This window comes from Neophocaena asiaeorientalis, unplaced genomic scaffold (genome assembly GCF_003031525.2).
Source record: "Neophocaena asiaeorientalis asiaeorientalis breed wild unplaced genomic scaffold, Neophocaena_asiaeorientalis_V1.1 scaffold388, whole genome shotgun sequence".
In the NCBI taxonomy this organism is placed as follows: domain Eukaryota; kingdom Metazoa; phylum Chordata; class Mammalia; order Artiodactyla; family Phocoenidae; genus Neophocaena; species Neophocaena asiaeorientalis.
In genome coordinates, this window is record NW_020172738.1 from 4767169 (window position 1) to 4786296 (window position 19128).

The 19128-nt window shown below is 42.1% G+C and overlaps 1 protein-coding gene across 4 annotated transcripts in view; it reads left to right on the forward strand.

Annotated features, from left to right (window-relative positions):
• The window catches only part of COL4A4 (collagen type IV alpha 4 chain), a 138423-nt gene that overhangs the window by 100176 nt on the left and 19119 nt on the right, over nt 1–19128 (forward strand). For all 4 annotated transcript variants that reach the window (XR_003002635.1, XM_024740605.1, XM_024740604.1 and 1 more), the window contains 8 exons: nt 4016–4123; nt 4696–4803; nt 12657–12728; nt 13904–14032; nt 14125–14238; nt 15426–15581; nt 17131–17238; nt 18290–18298. Coding sequence is in view for 3 of the 4 variants with exons in the window: in XM_024740605.1 (XP_024596373.1) it covers nt 4016–4123; nt 4696–4803; nt 12657–12728; nt 13904–14032; nt 14125–14238; nt 15426–15581; nt 17131–17238; nt 18290–18298 (804 nt within the window). In the remaining variant the exon portion in view is untranslated. The remainder of the gene's footprint in view (nt 1–4015; nt 4124–4695; nt 4804–12656; nt 12729–13903; nt 14033–14124; nt 14239–15425; nt 15582–17130; nt 17239–18289; nt 18299–19128) is intronic.

Consider the following 19128-nt stretch of genomic DNA (forward strand, 5'->3'; position numbering starts at 1 on the left):
TATGTATAAACACTGGCCTAGGAGGACACCAGGATTATACACCAGCAACTCACCATCTTTTCTCCACTATAGCTCCCATGACCTAAGATGTTAACAACACACTTCCCTAGGCATGCCCAGATTTTGGCAGGGTCAAAAATGATTATTACAAGCAATTAAAATTTGGACTGTTTTGCAAATCTATAACTAAAAATGATACATTAACGATAACCACTCTGCTGACTACAGCTGCAGGTTGTCACTCCAGCCCTTTCTTTCCTACTCAGAAAAGCATAGGCGAGGGACTTCCCTGGGGGTCCAGTGGTTAGGACTCTGCACGTCCCTGCAGGGCGCACGGGTTCGATCCCTGGTCAAGGAACTAAGATCCCACAAGCCTCATGGTGTGGCCAAAGAAAAAAGAAAAGCATAGGTGAATGCCCTGAGGAGTGCAGTTGCTGAGTTATGATTGAATACCTCATTTACTAAGTATCTGGTTTACTCAAAACCAAACCAAAGAAACCTAAAGTGTCATCATCAACAACAAATCTCAGTCTTTCAAAACAGCACTTCATTTATCAGCAACAATAGATGTGTAATCCCTCAGAACAGATTGTGATGTTCCAGTGAGTTCCTGCTCTCCGGTAGAGGTTGTGGCTCGTTACAGTAGACGACCCACAGCTGACAAAACATACACATGCTTTTACTTAGTAATTCCACGTGTAGGAATATATCTTAAGTCAATAATCAGACAAATGTACAAAGCTCTGTGCACAGGGATATCCACTGCCTGGAAGGAATTTGTTTCTCCACAGATGATTGGTTCAATAAGTGATGCCCAATGTCATTCAGCTGATAGTGGACAGGTTAGAAGCCAGGCTTGTATTTAGATGGGTCCACTGTAAATTAAAATATCTCATATTAATAGTTTTGTGTATTACCTTAAAATTCTCTTTGGCAGTGGCCATGTTTCATTCCATACAACAGAAAGAATATCTGAGAAGAAGTATTATGGGAAATTTTATTTCTTTATTTTTATTTATTTACTTTAAAGAATAAATCAATTTTTAAATTATTTTTAACTTCAGAAATTTTATAGATTTTTTTTTTTTTTTTTTTTTGTGGTACGTGGGTCTCTCACTGCTGTGGCCTCTCCCGTTGTGGAGCACAGGCTCCGGACGCACAGGCTCAGTGGCCATGGCTCACGGGCCCAGCCGCTCCGCGGCATGTGGGATCCTTCCGGACCGGGGCACGAACCTGCGTCCCCTGCATCTGCAGGCAGACTCTCAACCACTGCGCCACCAGGGAAGCCCTATAGATTTTGAGTTGTCTTTACACTCTATAAATATCCACAATTCAGTAAATTATGGACACTGGGAAGGAACATTTAAAATAAGGAGAATGAATTAATCTTTGTTTTTATACCATAAGATTGCTAAAATGGAAGTCTAACAGGAAAACAAGCTATTGCACTGGCAAAAACTTCCTTCCCCACTCCCTTTCATACGGGTCCTTTACCTCTGGCATGGTCAAATAGATTTAGATAATATAATATTTTAACTGAAATGTACAGCTTACGTGTACATTTGGAAGGGAAAATAGCTTTGAGGTTAGCATTGTGGAGGCTCATAAAAAGTACCAGAGGGAGGTCTCAGAAAGGAAAATCACTGGTTCAAAGTCAACCTCCTTTACCACTGAGCATATGGTCTTGGGCAAGTTGCTTATCATCTTTGAGCTATTTCCTCACCTGTAAACTGGCCCTATGCATATTACAGGTTGTTCTGAGGATCAAATGAGATTCCTTGAAAGCAATTTATAAACTAAAAATTGCTACACAAATGGAAAGTGTAATTCATCATCGTCAGCAGTCAGCAAAACATGAAGAGATTTTTCCACACTTACTGGTATTTTTATGTAAACCTTTAAGATAGTAAGATTTTATAAGCTAAAAAGAGTCCAAAATGGAAACCTTTGATATTACCTAATATTGTAAGTTAAAAATCATAGAACTGAGTTATTTTATATGTAGGCTTTTTCAAGAAAATTTACCTTGGTGTAATTTCTCTGGTCTCCTGTGGTTGTCACCGTTTAAATGGTTCCCTTTCCCAAATGCCATAGCTTTTGCTTAAAATTCTAAAATTGCATCATATGTTATTCACCAGCACAGAGTTTACCTAAACATGCAATTTCCATTGGCTTGAAAAAAGCTGCATTGAATGTGAACAAGCCTATCAAGAAGGCGTAGAGGGCTTCCCTGGTGGCGCAGTGGTTGAGAGTCCGCCTGCCGATGCAGGGGACACAGGTTCGTTCCCTGGTCTGGGAAGATCCCACATGCCGCGGAGCGGCTGGGCCCGTGAGCCATGGCCACTGAGCCTGCGCGTCCGGAGCCTGTGCTCCGCAACGGGAGGGGCCACAACAGCGAGAGGCCCGCGTACCGCAAAAAAAAAAAAAAAAGAAGGCGTAGATCTGCAGCCTGTCTCAGGGGATTTTATATGATTGTGTTGGGTTCAGTTCTACCTCCCTTTTCTCTATTTCAGAGAGAAAATACAGTACAGCTTAACTCACAGGTTCTGTTCTTAATATAACTGTGATTGGAGAGGCAAGGCTTTAATATTTCAGTTTCTTCATTTGGAGGTGGGAAAAGGCTGCCTTCCCTTTACCACAGGAATATTTTCAGGATGAAGAAAACAATACACAGTGAAGCTCATAGATCTCAAATTTGATGGGGAACAAGTATAGACTAACATAGGCTTGTTTCTCTTGTGTGTTATGATAAATAGTGACTATGACCCCCGTGGGTTTGTAAGTACAGAACCATATATTTTATTTGCAGATTCAACTGGTCATTTTCAGCACAGACTATTGGTTTATCCTACAAATATAAATTGTATTGATATTAATTAAAGTCATACATTATAAATAAACATATGGGGAAGTCATCTTCTCTAGTAATCAAAGAAATGTAATTTAAAGGAAGTCTGAAATATCATTTCATCCTTACTAGATTAGCAAGAAAACAAATCAACAAATTAGAAAGTCCTCAGTGAGCACATAGAATGATGGTCTTGGGGCTGTGTGTGGGTGACATGTAGGGCTGTGAGCTGGTAGAGCATTTATCCAAACCATTTGGCAACCTCTGTCAAGAACCAAATGCTGAATGGTCTGTTCTAGAAGACTCAGAACAGTTGGGCCTTTCTCTTCAGCACGTCACTGTCCTGAGAAGGGGACTGTAGTAGGTTTTTTTAACCTAATAGATGTATCCACCAGATGTAATGTGTGGTTCTGGAATGGGACCTGGTGTGGACTCACTGGCTGTGAAGGACATTGAGGGGACGATTGAGAAAACTCAAATATGGAAGGAGGATTATATGATATGAAGGGTCATTATTAATTTTCTTGGCTGTGATAATGTTACTTTGGCCACATAGGAAAATGTTATTTTTCAGACTTACCTCCTGAAATATTTAGGGATGAAATTCCACGATGTCTGTGATTTACTTGAAAATCCTTGAGCATTTAAAAGTGCATTAAAAAGAACCAAAAATTCTACTCTTAGGAATTTTTCCTGAGGAAATAATTTAATAGGAGAAAAAATTGATTAAAGATGTATAAAGATCATTATGGATAACAGCAGGAGTTAGAAATAACATGGATGGCCAACAGTAGAGAAAATTTGATTAACTAATTTAATTAGGGTTAACTCAATAAGCTATCAGCCGGTTATTTAAAAACAGTAATTAGGAAAACGATATCAAACTTGGAAAATTACTTATGATGCAATGCTAGCTAATTAAAAAATCAGAATATAAAATTGTAGGCCTTATTTGCACATTTGTTATACATATGAAACACTATATTAAATTGGTGGGATTATAGGTGTTTTGTTTTCTATTTTTCCTTAATGTTATCTTTTCAACAGAAAAATTGTACATGTAAAAAAGTAAGAATAGAAAAGAAAGAGCTGAAGTTGGAGGTTTTTAGATTCACCACCTTGAAGAGCAACTACAACTACTCAGATGTTTGGTCCTTTTTTCTTTAGGACATTTGGGAGCACCTGGAGAGCAGGGCTTGCCCGGTGTTCAAGGACCTGGAGGACCACCCGGAAGGCCAGGACCGCCTGGCTCCTCTGGACCAGCAGGGTGTCCAGGTACCTCGAAAGGAGCCTGGAGAGTTCCCGGGCACTCATCTATCTCTTGGTGTAGGGGAAGAAGCTGGCTCTGCCATTTCCCCAACCTGTGACTTTGGACAAGTCACTTAAATGTACTATTCCTCACCTATAAATTGGAGATAGACCAATATCACTGAGTTGGTCTGGGAGTGAACGAAGACAGCGCCTGTCACGCACCTAGGAAGATACCAGGCACAAAGTGATGGTCTGACAGAGGAAAGCTCCTTTCCAACCTTCCCTCGTGCACCTACCATTCAGGAGGCTGGTTTCCTATTCTCCTTTAGACTTAAGCCAAACAGCACACATTCAACACAACATTTTAACGGCTCCTCCTCTTGCCAATTCAGAATCAAGTGAGCATTTCAAATCATAATTGGCAACTTTAATCACTCAAGTGTATTTTCTCCTCTTGAGATTAAGTTAGGAGGTCTAGAAAGAAAAAGTAATAAAACAGTATCCCAGTTACCCATAGATTAAGAATATAGATGACCTTCCCATTTCACAAAACTCATATCGTCTGGGTGTCTGCAAAACCTCCCTGTCGTCCTCAGGTAATCCAGGGCTGCCTGGGCTGCAGGGACATCCAGGAGAAATGGGGGATCCTGGGCCAAGAGGCCTCGTGGGGGATCCAGGGGCACCAGGTCTTCCGGGAATAAAAGGTAAGTCAAAAGGAGGCCCGACCCATCAGAAAGCTCCCCCGGTGATGCTCCCACAAGTTCACAGTGCCTTTCTAGCACCCTGATGACATGCTCTGGGGCCTGGCTCTTTCCAAGGATGCCTGTTGCCACCTCCTGTTCTTTCTTACTTGGGCAGCGCTTGCCTGGTCTCTTGACCCGCTCTACCAAAATGATGCTGCTGCCCCCTCATTTTTTTTTAACATCTTTATTGGAGTATAATTGTTTTACAATGGTGTGTTGGTTTCTGCTGTATAACAAAGTGAATCAGCTATACATATACGTATATCCCCATATCTCCTCCCTCTTGTGTCTCCCTCCCACCCTCCTTATCCCACCCTTTACGTGGACACAAAGCACCGAGCTGATCTCGCTGTGCTATGCAGCTGCATTTCCCCTATTGTTTTCCATGATGTTCCAGCCTTTTCATTTATTCTTTCCCCAGAGAGTCAAGCTCCTGTTATGTCCTAGATTCTAGGACACAATTAATTGTGTGATACTAGGCACACAGTTTTGAAGAAAATAGACATGGTTCCTGCCTTCACAGAGCTCACAGTTTAGTAGGGGAGACAGATATTAAATGTATTTTTGTCAATTGTGCAAAGGAAAAGGAAAAGAGTAAGATGCTATGGAGAAAGAGGAATTAATATTTATTATCTTTGTTTGATAGAGAAACATTTTTTTCCTGGTTAAGTTTTTTCCCTTTAAAAGTATAGTAGACTTGGGCTTCCCTGGTGGTGCAGTGGTTGAGAGTCCGCCTGCTGATGCAGGGGACACGGGTTCGTGCCCTGGTCCGGGATGATCCCACATGCCGCGGAGCGGCTGGGCCCGTGAGCCATGGCCACTGAGCCTGCATGTCCGGAGCCTGTGCTCCGCAACAGGAGAGGCCACAACAGTGAGAGGCCCGCGTACCGCAAAAAAAAAAAAAAGTATAGTAGACTGGTAATAATATAGGTCTGGTGGGATAGAATAGAATAAAATAGAATAATTTGTTATTAACAAATATTCATGCCCCTCCATACAGCCCTGGTACTTATTCCTTTTCAGTCCATTTCTTTCATTTTAGAATTTTTTTTTCCCCATGGGTACCTTGTGTATACCTCTAGCATAACACTTACGTTGTATCACATTTGTTTGTTTAGAGGTCTTTTTTAAAAAGCAAGAATCGTTTTTTTAAATTGAAGTATAGTTGATTTACAATGTTTTGTTAGTTTCAGGTGTACAGCAAAGTGATTCAGTTATACATACATATATTTTTTTTCAGATTCTTTTCCCTTATAGGTTATTTAAAAATATTGATTTTAGTTCCCTGTGCTATATAGCAGGTCCCTGTTGGTTATCTATTTTATATATAGTAGTGTGTATATGTTAATCCCAAACTCCTAATTTATCCCTCCACCCCTTCCCCCTTTGGTAACCACAAGTTTATTTTCTATGTCTGTGTGTCTATTTCTATTTTGAATATAAGTTCATTTGTATCGTTGTTTTTTTTTTTTAGATTCCACATATAAGCAACAGCATATCATATTTGTCTTTCATTGTCTGGCTTGCTTCACTTAGTATGATAATCTCTAGGTCCATCCTTGTTGCTGCAAATGGCATTATTTCATTCTTTTTTATGGCTGAGTAATAGTCCTCTGTGTATATGTTACCACATCTTCTTTATCCATTCATCTGTCAGTGGACATTTAGGTTGCATTCATGTCTTGGCTATTGTAAATAGTGCTGCAGTGAATGTTGGGGTGCATGTATCTTTTTCGAATTATGGTTTTCTCTGGATATATGCCCAGGAGTGGGATTACAGGATCATATGGTAGCTCTGTTTTTAGTTTTAAGAACTATTTTTTGTATCCTGGAACCAGTATATTCCTAGTAAGTCTGTTGGTTGGTTATTGTATTTATTTATTTATAGAAATAAATAAAAATTTAAATATATTTATAAATTTAAAAAAATTTATAAATTTATTTTTATAAATAAATACAAGTATTAATTAATGGAAAAATAGAGAATGAACAACTGAACAAGTAGCTATGAGGCTGAGAGTCTGTCCTCACTTCGATCAATAGTTGAAGCGTCCAGCCTTACTTGGTAGATTTCTATAACTGAGACCCCTCTCTCTCCTTCCTCTTTTTTCCTCCCACTTACCTTCTGCTCGTTGGCCATACATACACTAAATTTTGGTCAAATAAAAAGTACTTCCTCGGGGCTTCCCTGGTGGCGCAGTGGTTGGGGGTCTGCCTGCCGATGCAGGGGACACGGGTTCGAGTTTTTAGTTTTAAGAACTATTTTTTGTATCCTGGAACCAGTATATTCCTAGTAAGTCTGTTGGTTGGTTATTGTATTTATTTATTTATAGAAATAAATAAAAATTTAAATATATTTATAAATTTAAAAAAATTTAAAATCCCTTCTTTTGGGCTTAGTCAGTCTATTGTTTTGCAAATCCAAGTAATGTTTCTCCATGCTCCCACCTCTTCACTCATCAGATAGATTTCAAATAACTCCAGTTGTCCAGCAAGTAGTAGTGTGGTGGTAAGTATTACCTGGTGCCTCTGTACAGAGGGAAGCCATTTAGTTTGAAGAGTTGGTATACTTACGAATTTCTATGCAGCCAAATAAGCAGACAGGAAAAGCTCCCACCACAAGATACCTTTGTACTGTCACCCTTCCTCTTCACTGGCATTTTTAGTAATGTGAAGTATAGTGATTGGTGATAAATTTAGGGTTCCAAGCAAAATAATTTTGTATTTTTAAGAGTTTCACTGGTTCTTGTGGCTGTTTCCTGTCTCTGGCAATCCCTATAGCCCTGGCGGGATATTCTTTGATGCTCTTTTGAGTGTCTGGAGGACAAAATTGATAAAGAACCAAAAGAAAACGTTTTCCATTACTTCTGCTGCATCTCCACTTCTTCCTACCCTCCTAGTTTAGTGAAATGGCAAGGATTTTCAAGTGTCCTGGTGCCATTTTCTGCACTCAGTTTGATTAAAATGACAAGGTTCATGTCGCTATTGTTGATTCTTCCTTCCCTTGAATTAGTTCACATTTATCACGTAACTTCAGTATATGTTATTAAAAAACTAATAGCTAATGAATTTGACAGAACAATAAAATTATCTCCAATTACATCATAATTTGATGCTATGAAATAATAAGTTTGTTAAGAAGAGAAGGTGAGAAAATGAATATATCAACCCAAATATTCATACCAGTGCACAGACGGTTGCTGCAGTGATGCTTCCTGACCATGCAGGGACACTGTTTCCCTGCAAACAGCCCAGTGAACAGCACAGTCTTTAAAAAAAAAAACCCACAAAACAGTGAAATACATTCCTAGGAATGAAAACGTCTCCAATATAAATCCATTGTTGCAGTTTATCATGCTGATAGAAAAATGAACCACACTCGGGCAGAAACGCTTTGAACTGAGAAACTAAATATTTGAAGTATGTTCTAAATAAGTCAAAGGGACTGATTATCTTGTTTGAACAAACCAGCTGCTGAACTCAAAGTTGTTTGCTCCACTGGAACAAGCCATATGGACTCTTGAGTCTTGCTTGTGTTCAATCAGATTTAAACTTTAACTTCAACATATGTAAAAATGGCTTGATGCCTAGACTTAAATTTTCCAGTACCTATGCCTCTAAAAGGAAGATGCTCGATTTCCTAGTTAGGCATTCATATAAGAATGTAATAATGGAGGGCTTCCCTGGTGGCACAGTGGTTAAGAATCTACCTGCCAATGCAGGGGACACGGGTTCGAGCCCTGGTCCGGGAAGATCCCACATGCCACGGAGCAACTAAGCCCGTGCGCCACAACTACTGAGCCTGTGCTCTAGAGCCCGCGAGCCACAACTACTGAGCCCATGTGCCACAATTACTGAAGCCCGCACGCCTAGAGCCCATGCTCCGCAGCAATAGAAGCTACCTCAGTGAGAAGCCTGCACACCACAACGAAGAGTAGCCCCCGCTCACCAGAACTAGAGAAAGCCTGTGCGCAGGAACAAAGACCCAACACAGCCAAAAATAAATAAATAAATTTATTTTAAAAAAAAGAATGTAATAATGGAAACCTAGAATGATAAGCTTTAGCATGAGAATGTGTAAAGAATGTGGACTGGGTTATTTTGGTGGGTGGCAGGTAAACTATTTCATAAGAAAAAAGCACCTAGAAATGTCTTTTATCAGCATAGAAATGCGGGGCACCTTGCAGCTGTGAAAACCACAGAAATATCCTCCCTCCTTTTCTACAACTAGTGTCCTCCCTCTCCCGCCTCCACAGCACTTACCACTCTTGAGGTAATTGCCTGTTCGTTCTGTCAAGTCAGGGATTGTTTCTCTCTTGCTCTCGTTGTCTGGTCAGCTCCTGTCACTAAGTGCATTTGGGGACTGAAACTTCGCTGTTAGGGGACCATGTCTTAGGCTCTTGTGTGTCCCCTTGGTAGGCACTCGTGTATTTTCTGAATCAAAAAAGAATTCAATCTTATTTCAGAATCTGTTTTGATACGTTTTCCACTTCGTTCAGCCTTTACCTGTAGTCACAAAGAAAGGTCTCTCTTTCCCTTCGGCTTTCAGGTTAGGGTGACCAGCTGTCCCGTTTTGCCTGGGACGGAGGGGTTGCTCAGGACACAGGACTTCCAGTGCTAGAACTATAAGAAAGTTGCCAGCAGTCAGGGATGAGTTGGTCACCCTAGTAAAAGTGTACACCTGTTAAAGGTCCCTGGGGATAGAGTAGCATTTTCAGGCTTTAGAACAAAAGAAAACCTCAGAGAGGGAAGCCAGTCACGAAGAGTCACCTGGCTCACATAGATAGAAGCTGCTATTATGATTATAGCTGGGGTGGGAGAGTAGATTCTCCGGCTAGAGGTGGGGCACCCTGGCCTGTGAGTGCAGCAAGATGCAGCCTTAAATGATGGTTGTTAAGCCCGAGGATGACCAGAGAGGTGAACAGAAAATGCTCATTACCAAGGAATGTGCTTTGTGAGACTAATTGCCTCTCCTCTGCCTGGTATATATTTTATGCATGAACAACTTTTTGATTTAGAGATGGGATGGATAAAAAAGCTTTCAGTAAAAAGGAAAAATTGCCCTTAAAACTCTACCCAGATGTAGCTGCATTCAATTTAGAAAGGTAACATTGCGTCAGATAAGGGTCAGCCAGTTCACAATGGCGAGAGGCTGAGGCTGTGACAGTGCAGGACCTGGATGTGTTGATGTGACAATGGAGAGTTGGCAGGAGCTGAGATGTCCCACCCCCAGCCAAGTCCCCAAGCCATCAATCTTGGTGGCTTAAGCTGGAGATCAAAACACAGTGAAATAGCAGAGGAGTCTCAGAAAATGTCTTATCATTTCAGATAGATGGCAATAAGTATCCAGATTTGGCAGATGAAGGTCTGTGTGTTCTTTTGGTGCAAACTTGAAACATTTGCTCATAAATAGAAAAGAGAATTGGAGAATAAGCTCAGCCAGAACTGATAAAAGTGGTTAGGAACTAAGAGCTTTAGGGAAAAAAAGGGTGCATTCCCCACCCCCCACCCCTGCTTTTTCTTTTGGTGCAAGACAATATGGCTTATTCCCACCAATCTAACGTTTAGATTTAAAAAATAGAATAACTCTGTTTCTAGTACTGATAAAAAATAAAATGGAGCCAACTAACTGTTCCATCGTCCAGTAAGAAGTCTACAGAAGACTTGCTTTAATGAAGAGATAATAATTAGCACTTGAATTCTTTATATGCAAATGGATAGTACTAACTTCCTCAAATCTTACTCATCCGATAAATCTACCAATGAAAGATGTGACATGCAAATAGAGATTGGAATCCACCCTTCTTTATAGCTTTCTCTCCACCTGTTCAATGCCTCACCCTCCCTGTTCCACACTTGGTCATTCACTGATTCATTCATTCACTCACTCATTCATTCAACAAACATTTATTGAGCACCTACTGTGTGTCAGGAGATATGCTAAGTGGCGGGATAGAACAACTAATAAGACCTGATCTCACACTCAGTTAATTCATCCAAAGTAAACCAGCCACCACAGACAGGATTGTTGTACAGAGTAGGATGGGCCTGGCAGAAGGGCATTGAGGGAACTCTACATAGGTGTCATGGGGGTAGATGAGGGGCACTTCTCTGTGTTCGTCATAAGCTGAGGGTGTGATTATCACAAATTCGAGGGCTGGGACCCTTAACTGAATGAATGGCTGGCTGTGTTCTGAGGGGCTTTTAGCCTCAGATGAGAAAGAAAAGTTTCTGGTTGGAAGATCCATTAATGAAATAGGAAGGTTACCAGGCTTGGCCAGGGGCTGAGGAGAAGATTCTTTCTCCCCCATCAATCAGTGGGACGTGGGTGCAGCACTTGGCAGAAGCGCAGCAGTTAGGAGATGTTCTATGTCTGTTAGTTATCTGCCTCTTCCCCCCCACCCTTCCCTTTACTTGCTTCCTACAAATCTATATATTTATATATGGCAAATATATATAACATATTATGTATATGCTATATGTATTATCATATAAATATAGATACAAATACCTAAATATTTATCAATCTATAGATTTATAGGTGTTCGGCTTTCAGTGACAACTTATGTAAAGTCAGATTAGTAGACGGCTCCTTAGAGAACTCTATTGACACCTGACAGAAGGTTCTGAAAGAAGATGCAGGCATCAGCGAGATCCTGTGTAATTACAGAGAATGGAGTTTTCATGATCATCGTGAACTAAATTTACTAGTTGCCAAGAGGCATCAGAGTGGTTCTCTTTGAAAGAAGGGGTGGCAGAGGAACAGCTGCAGCCACACCTGACCTGCAGGCCTGTTCTTTCTGAGTAACACAGTGCTCAAAAAAATCAGTAGGGTGTGTTTTCCCCAGTGTGCCACCGTCCCCACCTGTCCTTAACTGTCTTACTACCTTTATCCAGATAGATTCTGAAGAAACTAGGATCTGCAGACCGTGAAGTGTGGGAAGATCCTGGGCCTGGGAGGAAGGAAGAGGGCGTTTGCTCCCAGCTAATCCCTTTCCTTGTCTAGGATCTTTTTTTTTTTTTTTTTTGCGGTACGCGGGCCTCTCACTGTCGTGGCCTCTCCCGTTGCGGAGCACAGGCTCCGGACGCGCAGGCTCAGCGGCCATGGCTCACGGGCCCAGCCGCTCCACGGCACGTGGGATCCTCCCGGACCGGGGCACGATCCCGTGTCCCCTGCATCGGCAGGCGGACTCTCAACCACTGCGCCACCAGGGAAGCCCTAGGATCATTCTATTGTTGTAAAATTGGAGATCATTTCCTATACCAAGATTCAGTAATTCTAGAGTCTATCTGATTAGAAAGAGAGAGAAAGAAAGAGCGAGAGGTTCATGATACGGTCATAAACCAACAGCACTGTGTTAAAACCAAAGCAAGTTATGTGATAGGATATATGCCCGGCTGAGGGATGGCGTGGGAGTTTGGAGTTTGGGGTGAGCAGATGTAAGCTATTATATATAGAATGGATAAACCACAAGGTCCTGCTGTATAGCACAGGGAACTATATTCAACATCCTCTGATAAACCAGAATGGAAAAGAATGTAAAAAAAGAATATATATATATATATATATATATAAAGAAAAGTATGTGTTAAGCCGTCTTAACAGAAAACATCCATCAAATGAACGTATCTAGTGATGACCACTGGCATGGATTCTGCTTTGATAGTGATGTTCGGAAGGTGAGGTCTCCTGGTTCCTGCCTGGAGAATCTGTGGGTCCCCGTCAGCTAACCCTCCCCTGGACTGTGCCTGCAAAGTACAGCCAGAGGATGTACCTTGTGTACTTTGTGTCACAGACCTGTGATGTGTTTCAGGTCCCTCTGGGTCGCCCGGCCTGAACGGCTTGCACGGTTTAAAGGGTCAGAAAGGCAGCAAAGGCACTTCAGGTAAGAGAAAACCCTTTGCAGGAGGCTGAACAGCAGGCAGGGGACCACGAGAGTCTGCTGGTATTTCCTCCCTTCACAAAATTCGGATGCGAAACTAGGACAGTGGTTTAGCTCAGAATCACAATGTTGGAACTGTTTTTAGTGCTGGTGATGACATATAAAAAAGACACTTGAGAAAACCCAATTTAAGCAGGAATGGTTGTTAACAGTGCCTTTTGTTGTTACTGCTTGTGACTGTCTATTAAAAATACTCTGAATAATCGCTTAGGTGGAGCTAGCTTCCAAAATGTTACGAAGAACCAATAAATAGTCGGGATTTGGGGGTATTGTTTTGTTTTATGTATAGTCGTGCCAAGTACAACCACGTGGGTCTAATTAGTACTTCTAGCATCCTTCAATAGCCTGCTGCTAAAACAAATTACCTGAACAAATTGCTGTTATTTTTGATACCACAGATAGGCTAATCATCAAGATCTTAGCTTGTTCCATTATTTGGATAGAATGCACATTGGTTGCATTAGTTTCTCAGGAAAAGAGCTCGCAATCAGACGAGGTAGCTGGAATCAGACATGCAGATTTGGGGGACTGTTGGAAAAGGATTGGATTGCTGTGCTGCGTGGTTTGAATCTGTTGTTGAGGAGGGACAAAACCTTGATACGGTTTGGAAGGTCAAGAAGTAATTTACCTCACGTAGGATTCAGTTAGCGGCTCTTCCAAATAGTCTGGTAAAACGTGTGCCCTCTCCAAGAAACCAGTGAAGTTCTGCCTTTTCATCGTGAAACTGCACATTCCTTCTGTTTATTTGCCGGTTTCCACCTTAAATTTCAAGCCAGTTTATTCACAATCACTTATCGTCGGATCTCATTCGTTTCACTCTTTCCATTGTAGAGGTTGAAGGGTCAGTATTGTCAGTAAGCTGTTGTGTTTTGAAATCTGGGAAATAACCATAAAATAAATCAAAGCTATGCTGGACAAGTGTGACGGGTCGTAAGACAGGAGACGGCGACCCAGGAAGGGTGTGCGGCCATCTGGGTCACCGTTACAGCCAATGTTGAGCCTCAGCAGGACCGGCAGCATCCCTGTCACATGACTATTTGGAAGCAGTTCCTTTCCAGGCCCCACAGCAGGGACACACCAGGAGAAGATGCAGTGCTAATGCTGTTTTCCTCGTTTAGGTTCCCATAAAATGGGCCCACCTGGTCCAGTGGGAATGCCCGGGCCAAAAGGCGAGACAGGAGACCCCGGGAGCCCAGGAATTTCTCCTCCAGGACTTTTCGGAGACAAAGGTCCCCCAGGTCCCCCAGGTAAGAAGAAGCATGCTTTTCCCTTCTCTCAGTAACTAAATCCAAGCCTTCCAAATGTAATGAGACTAACAACTGAACATGTCCCTTCTCAGGGAGACCTGGACCGCCTGGTCCTGCAGGTGCCCCAGGAAGAGCTCTTAAGGGTGACATTCCGGACCCGGGTCTGCCTGGAGATCAGGGACCTCCTGGTCCCAGTGGTCCAAGAGGTATGAGAAGAATCATGGCAAAGGATGGTGATGCCCCTTTCCTTAGATGCTGCCAGCTCTGTAGGGATGGAGGAGCAGAGAGTAGCAGCCCCATCGATGTGGCAGATGGAAACAGGGGGAGTGTGGGCAGTGGCGGGCTCCCAGGACCGGTGCTTAGGCCCCTCACACTTCTGTTTCAACTCCATCGGACCACCTCTGACTCAGAGCAAGCCTTTCCCGTTGTCGGCTCGAGGCTGAGCGTGAGGGTGCAGAAGTGACAAGCAGGAAGCCATCGTGTGGGTCTCAGCGTCCGCACAGAGAGCACTGCTTCTGGCCCAGGGTGACAGGACCCAGGCCTGACTCACACACAGGAACACTCTCCTCGTGTACTGCTGACATTACGTGTCGTTCCTCGTGTCACTTCACTGGGACAGACTCTAGCCAGTCAATATTTAACAAAGTAAGACTGGACCAGAGATGGTCAGGGGGTTGGAAAAAGACTGTGGCTCAGTGCAATCTTTTGCCAACTGGCAGGCGATCACATTCCTACTAGCTCACAGAACTCTTCCAGAGAGACAGAAACCTTAAAATCTTCAGCATTTTAGTAAGGGTAGGATAAAATATATAGTTCTCTTTTACACTGAGAAAAATAAAAATGTGCTGAGAAGTTTAGAAGCTAAGTAGGAATTGAATTTGGGCTCAATTCCCATGTGTAGACTCTGGTTTTCAAATAGGATTTTAAATTTAATTGAGCGGATATTCCTTTTTCATCAGCCAGATTTTCTTAAAAGCCTATTATCTCTCTCTCTGTCCACCCATCCATCTACCCATACATTCATCTACCCATCTATCCATTTACCCATCCATCCATCCATCCATCATCCATCCATCCATCGTGTGAAAGCAGCAGGATGGCAATGCAAAACAAAATCATAAACTGATACTGCCAAAAGGAGTGGCTCTGAAAAGAAGGAAGGCTTTGCTTAGCTCATTTTGTTTAACAGTTACTAACAGACTATTCACACCATTTCTCAACTTGGCCTCCAGTATTAGACATACTGTTTCACCTCTGATACTACTGACTTAGTTATTCCAATTCCTTGCATCCCTTGCTTGTAAGCCATTAAATTCCTCTCCTTAAGAAGCTCGAAGGCAGCCAGCATGCACATTTGACTGAAAGAATCTTTTTGCCTACTCTCTGTGGTCAGGACTACCCGGGCCTCCAGGGCCCCCTGGGAGGGTTGAACTTCTGAAAGGTGAACCAGGTGACTGTGGTCTGCCGGGGCCTCCAGGTCCCCCAGGCCCACCAGGCCCTCCAGGACGCAAAGGCTTCCCAGGATGTGATGGAAAAGATGGCCAGAAAGGTATGAATGCAAGTAGTTCTTTAAGTAGTACTGGATGACTTTCATTATTTAGCCCTTAAGGGTCTGGGGTATGCACCACTATGAGGTATTTCTCATTTCCTGTGGAAATAGTGACTACATTTCCAAAATGTCCTGACTTTCCCAGAGTCCTAAAATTTGGGTAATAGTTGGACAAGTAAGAAGAAGAAACACAAGTTCATCTTTAGCCCCTAATAACATACTTGATAATCTTCTAGACAAGAACTAAACAATAGAAATTTAATGCAAGCTACGTATGTAATTAAAAGATATAGTAGCCACATTTTCAAAGTAAAAAGAAACAAAAGAAATTTTCATACTTTATTTTATTTAACATAATATATTCAAATATTATTTTAACATAAAATCGATATGAGTTATCAAAGGGATAATTAGGTCTGGCTGTATAAGCCTGGTTCTTGTCCCAAATAGGACACTCCTTTCTGCTGCTGAAATCTGGTGTGTATTTTACACTTATGGCACAACACAGCTTGGACTTGCCAGTTTCAAGTGTTCAGTAGCCGCCTGTGGTTAGTGGCTTCTGTATTGGACAGTTCAGTTTTAGACTGCTGACTTTGTCTTTTTATAATCACAAGAGTCTCCATTACTAAATAGTCTCCCACTATTTAAGGCTAAAATATTTATTTTAACTAATTTTTACCTAACTGCTAATGTTTGGGGACCTTAGTTTTTGGTTACGAGAATTTTAGAGAATTATGAGGTGCATAGGACATTTTGTTGAGAAGAGACCAATAAAGCTTATGCATTTTACCTCCCTTATGTCATAAATAAGGAAGCTTGATACCAGAGAAGCAAATGTTGGGCTTCCCTGGTGGCGCGGTGGTTGAGAGTCCACCTGCCGATGCAGGGGACACGGGTTCGTGCCCCGGTCCGGGAAGATCCCACATGCCGCGGAGCGGCTGGGCCCGTGAGCCATGGCCGCTGAGCCTGTGCGTCCGGAGCCTGTGCTCCGCAGCGGGAGAGGCCACAACAGCGGGAGGCCCGCGTACCGCAAAAAAAAAAAGCAAGTGGACTTGGGTTGGGATTCCAGGGAGGGTTTCCCTGGCATGGTCTGCACGCTACAGAATGAGGAGCACTTGCTGGACAGGGGGAAGGAACAGTATGTGCGAGGTACTGAGTGGCTGGTGTGGCTGAAACTGAGAGAGTGAGGAAGAGGGGGTGGGAACTCAGGGTCGGTGGTCTCCAGACAGTGGAGCATCTTTCCTTATTTTTCCTTTCCGTCACGGTCCTTTGACTGTCTCCAGAGAAAGTTCAAGATGACTGGGCTTTTCATTCTAATTTAGTTTTGTCTTGGTCATGGAAAAATATTCCTTAGTCCGGTTGATGGGTAGTTATCTGACAGAGGCAGCTCTTCTCGACCTCGCAGAAGAAAGTTGGGGTCTATTCTGCACTCTAAGGCTGGCTTTGCCCTGCATTTTGCTGGAGCGAACCTCTGAATTCAGTCCATTGAGCTGTCATTATCTTTATATTGCTTCCTTCTAGTGCCCTCCTTTTCATGTGTCTGTTTTAGGACCAATGGGATTCCCGGGGCTGCAGGGGCCACCTGGAACTCCTGGGCCACCTGGAGAGAAGGGTTTACCTGGACCTCCAGGCAGACAGGGGCCCTTGGGTCCTCCAGGTAAGCTTCTAATGCCTAGTCATCTCCACCCAGCAGCCTCCATACAGTGTTTTGTTGAAATAGTTACGATGAGGGTCATCTTTCAGAAGGTAATTATCCTGAAATTACCAGCAAATTCTAATGTTAAGCTTTTTCTGATGAAGATTATGTTTCTCTCAGGCTGCACTGCAAAGTCTCAGGTTTGTTAAACTTATTTATTATCAGAGCAAGTAAGTTTGAAAGTTAGGAGTTGATTTTCCGTGTACTGTTTCTAAGGTAAATACCCATAAATCTGTGTTCCCTCACACAGGAGGCAAAGACTGATTTGATTATTGTATGTGAAGACAGTATATTCAGTTCCTGCCCCCAAATTCCCTCCTATCGATTCTCCTAGATGTTTTATTAAACTTTTCCTGTAAAGTACATTAGTTGCTATGAAGATGAAAGGCTATTCGATTTAAGCTCTGTAGACAACAGGTTTTCATCAGAGAGTCAAAATAAGCAAAGAAAGGGTTGGAAGGGCAAACAGACGTGTATTTGAGATTGGCAGGAGTAATGCCTTTGAAGATCCTAAATCAATACTATGACAGTATGGTGTCAGTTCAGAATATTTTGCGATCTCGTAAATGAGCTCTCTAGTCTAAAGAGTAAGTACACTGCTCTGCTTTATGATGGATCACGGAACTACATGATAAAGAACTTATACCATGATTCATCTCTTATTTCCCTTCTGTGCATAATCTATAAAACTTGGCAAATTAATATGGAATTTTCAGAAGCCTTCGAATGGACGGAACTTCTGCATACATTAAACTGGGGCATATTTGCCGTAAGAACTCAACTCGAATTTTATATTGTGCAAGGGAGTTTCCCTTCAGGACTTTCTAGATATGAAAACTCCGTTAATCATAGATGTTCTTGTCAGTAACATTGATGTGGACTTTTTATGTAAATAAGATGCTGTCATTCTACTTGTCATTTCACTTTTGTCCTAATTCACACATTTATAATCTCTTTCTGCCGTATGAAAATCGTTGTGTGGCCTCATGGTTTGGGCTTTGGATCTCTCCAGGTTCCAGAGGTAAGCATTGCTATAAGATGAATAATTTCCTCTAAATCTCATTTGCAGTCATTTCCGTACTTGCCTTTTTCACTGCATGTGTGAGTGCAACTTTGTTGCATCTTTCAGATGGGGTGCTGTAATTATATTGGGTTTTAATGCCTTTGCTTCCTCGTTACAGATATGGTAACCCCATATTAGAGTGCCCCAATGCTGAGCCTCCTTACAGGTTGTCAAGGTGGCATGGAGACTCAGCTTATAGAATTTCAGTTCAGGCACAGAGTATGAGTGCGTTCTCTGTGAAAGGCTACAGTACATACCAACGCAGGTTTCCTTTCTAAATTCTACAATATAAATACAGAGAACGTCCCTAAAATAAGTAGTATCAACAACATGAAAAGCTGGGTCCTTACTACCCAGTAAGGGGCTGTGACGAGCCTTTCCCATCACACCCAAAGTCCACTGTCAAGGAGCAAGTTTCTTTGTGTGTTAAAATGAAAATGCCATTATTCTTTTCAACTAAGTGTTCACTCAATCCTCCACAACGCGAAAGCAACATATGATTTTGTGTCTGGCACTTTTAAAGAGAATAAAAAGAGTTTCTCAAAAGAAGAAAAGAAAAATCGTGAAAGTGTGCATTTGTTCTTTCCAGGCCTCTGTTATTAACCCTAAGGAACGTTGCCCTGAATACAGACACCGTTTATTATTTTTAGGGCCCTTACAAGAGATACCTCGGCCCCTTTCTTTCAGCTTCTGGTTTGTCAAAAAGTAAAGAAATGCAAAATCAGAAGTTTAAGAAATCCTGCTATTTTAAATGTTTATATTTTGAAATTACTATTGTATATTTAATG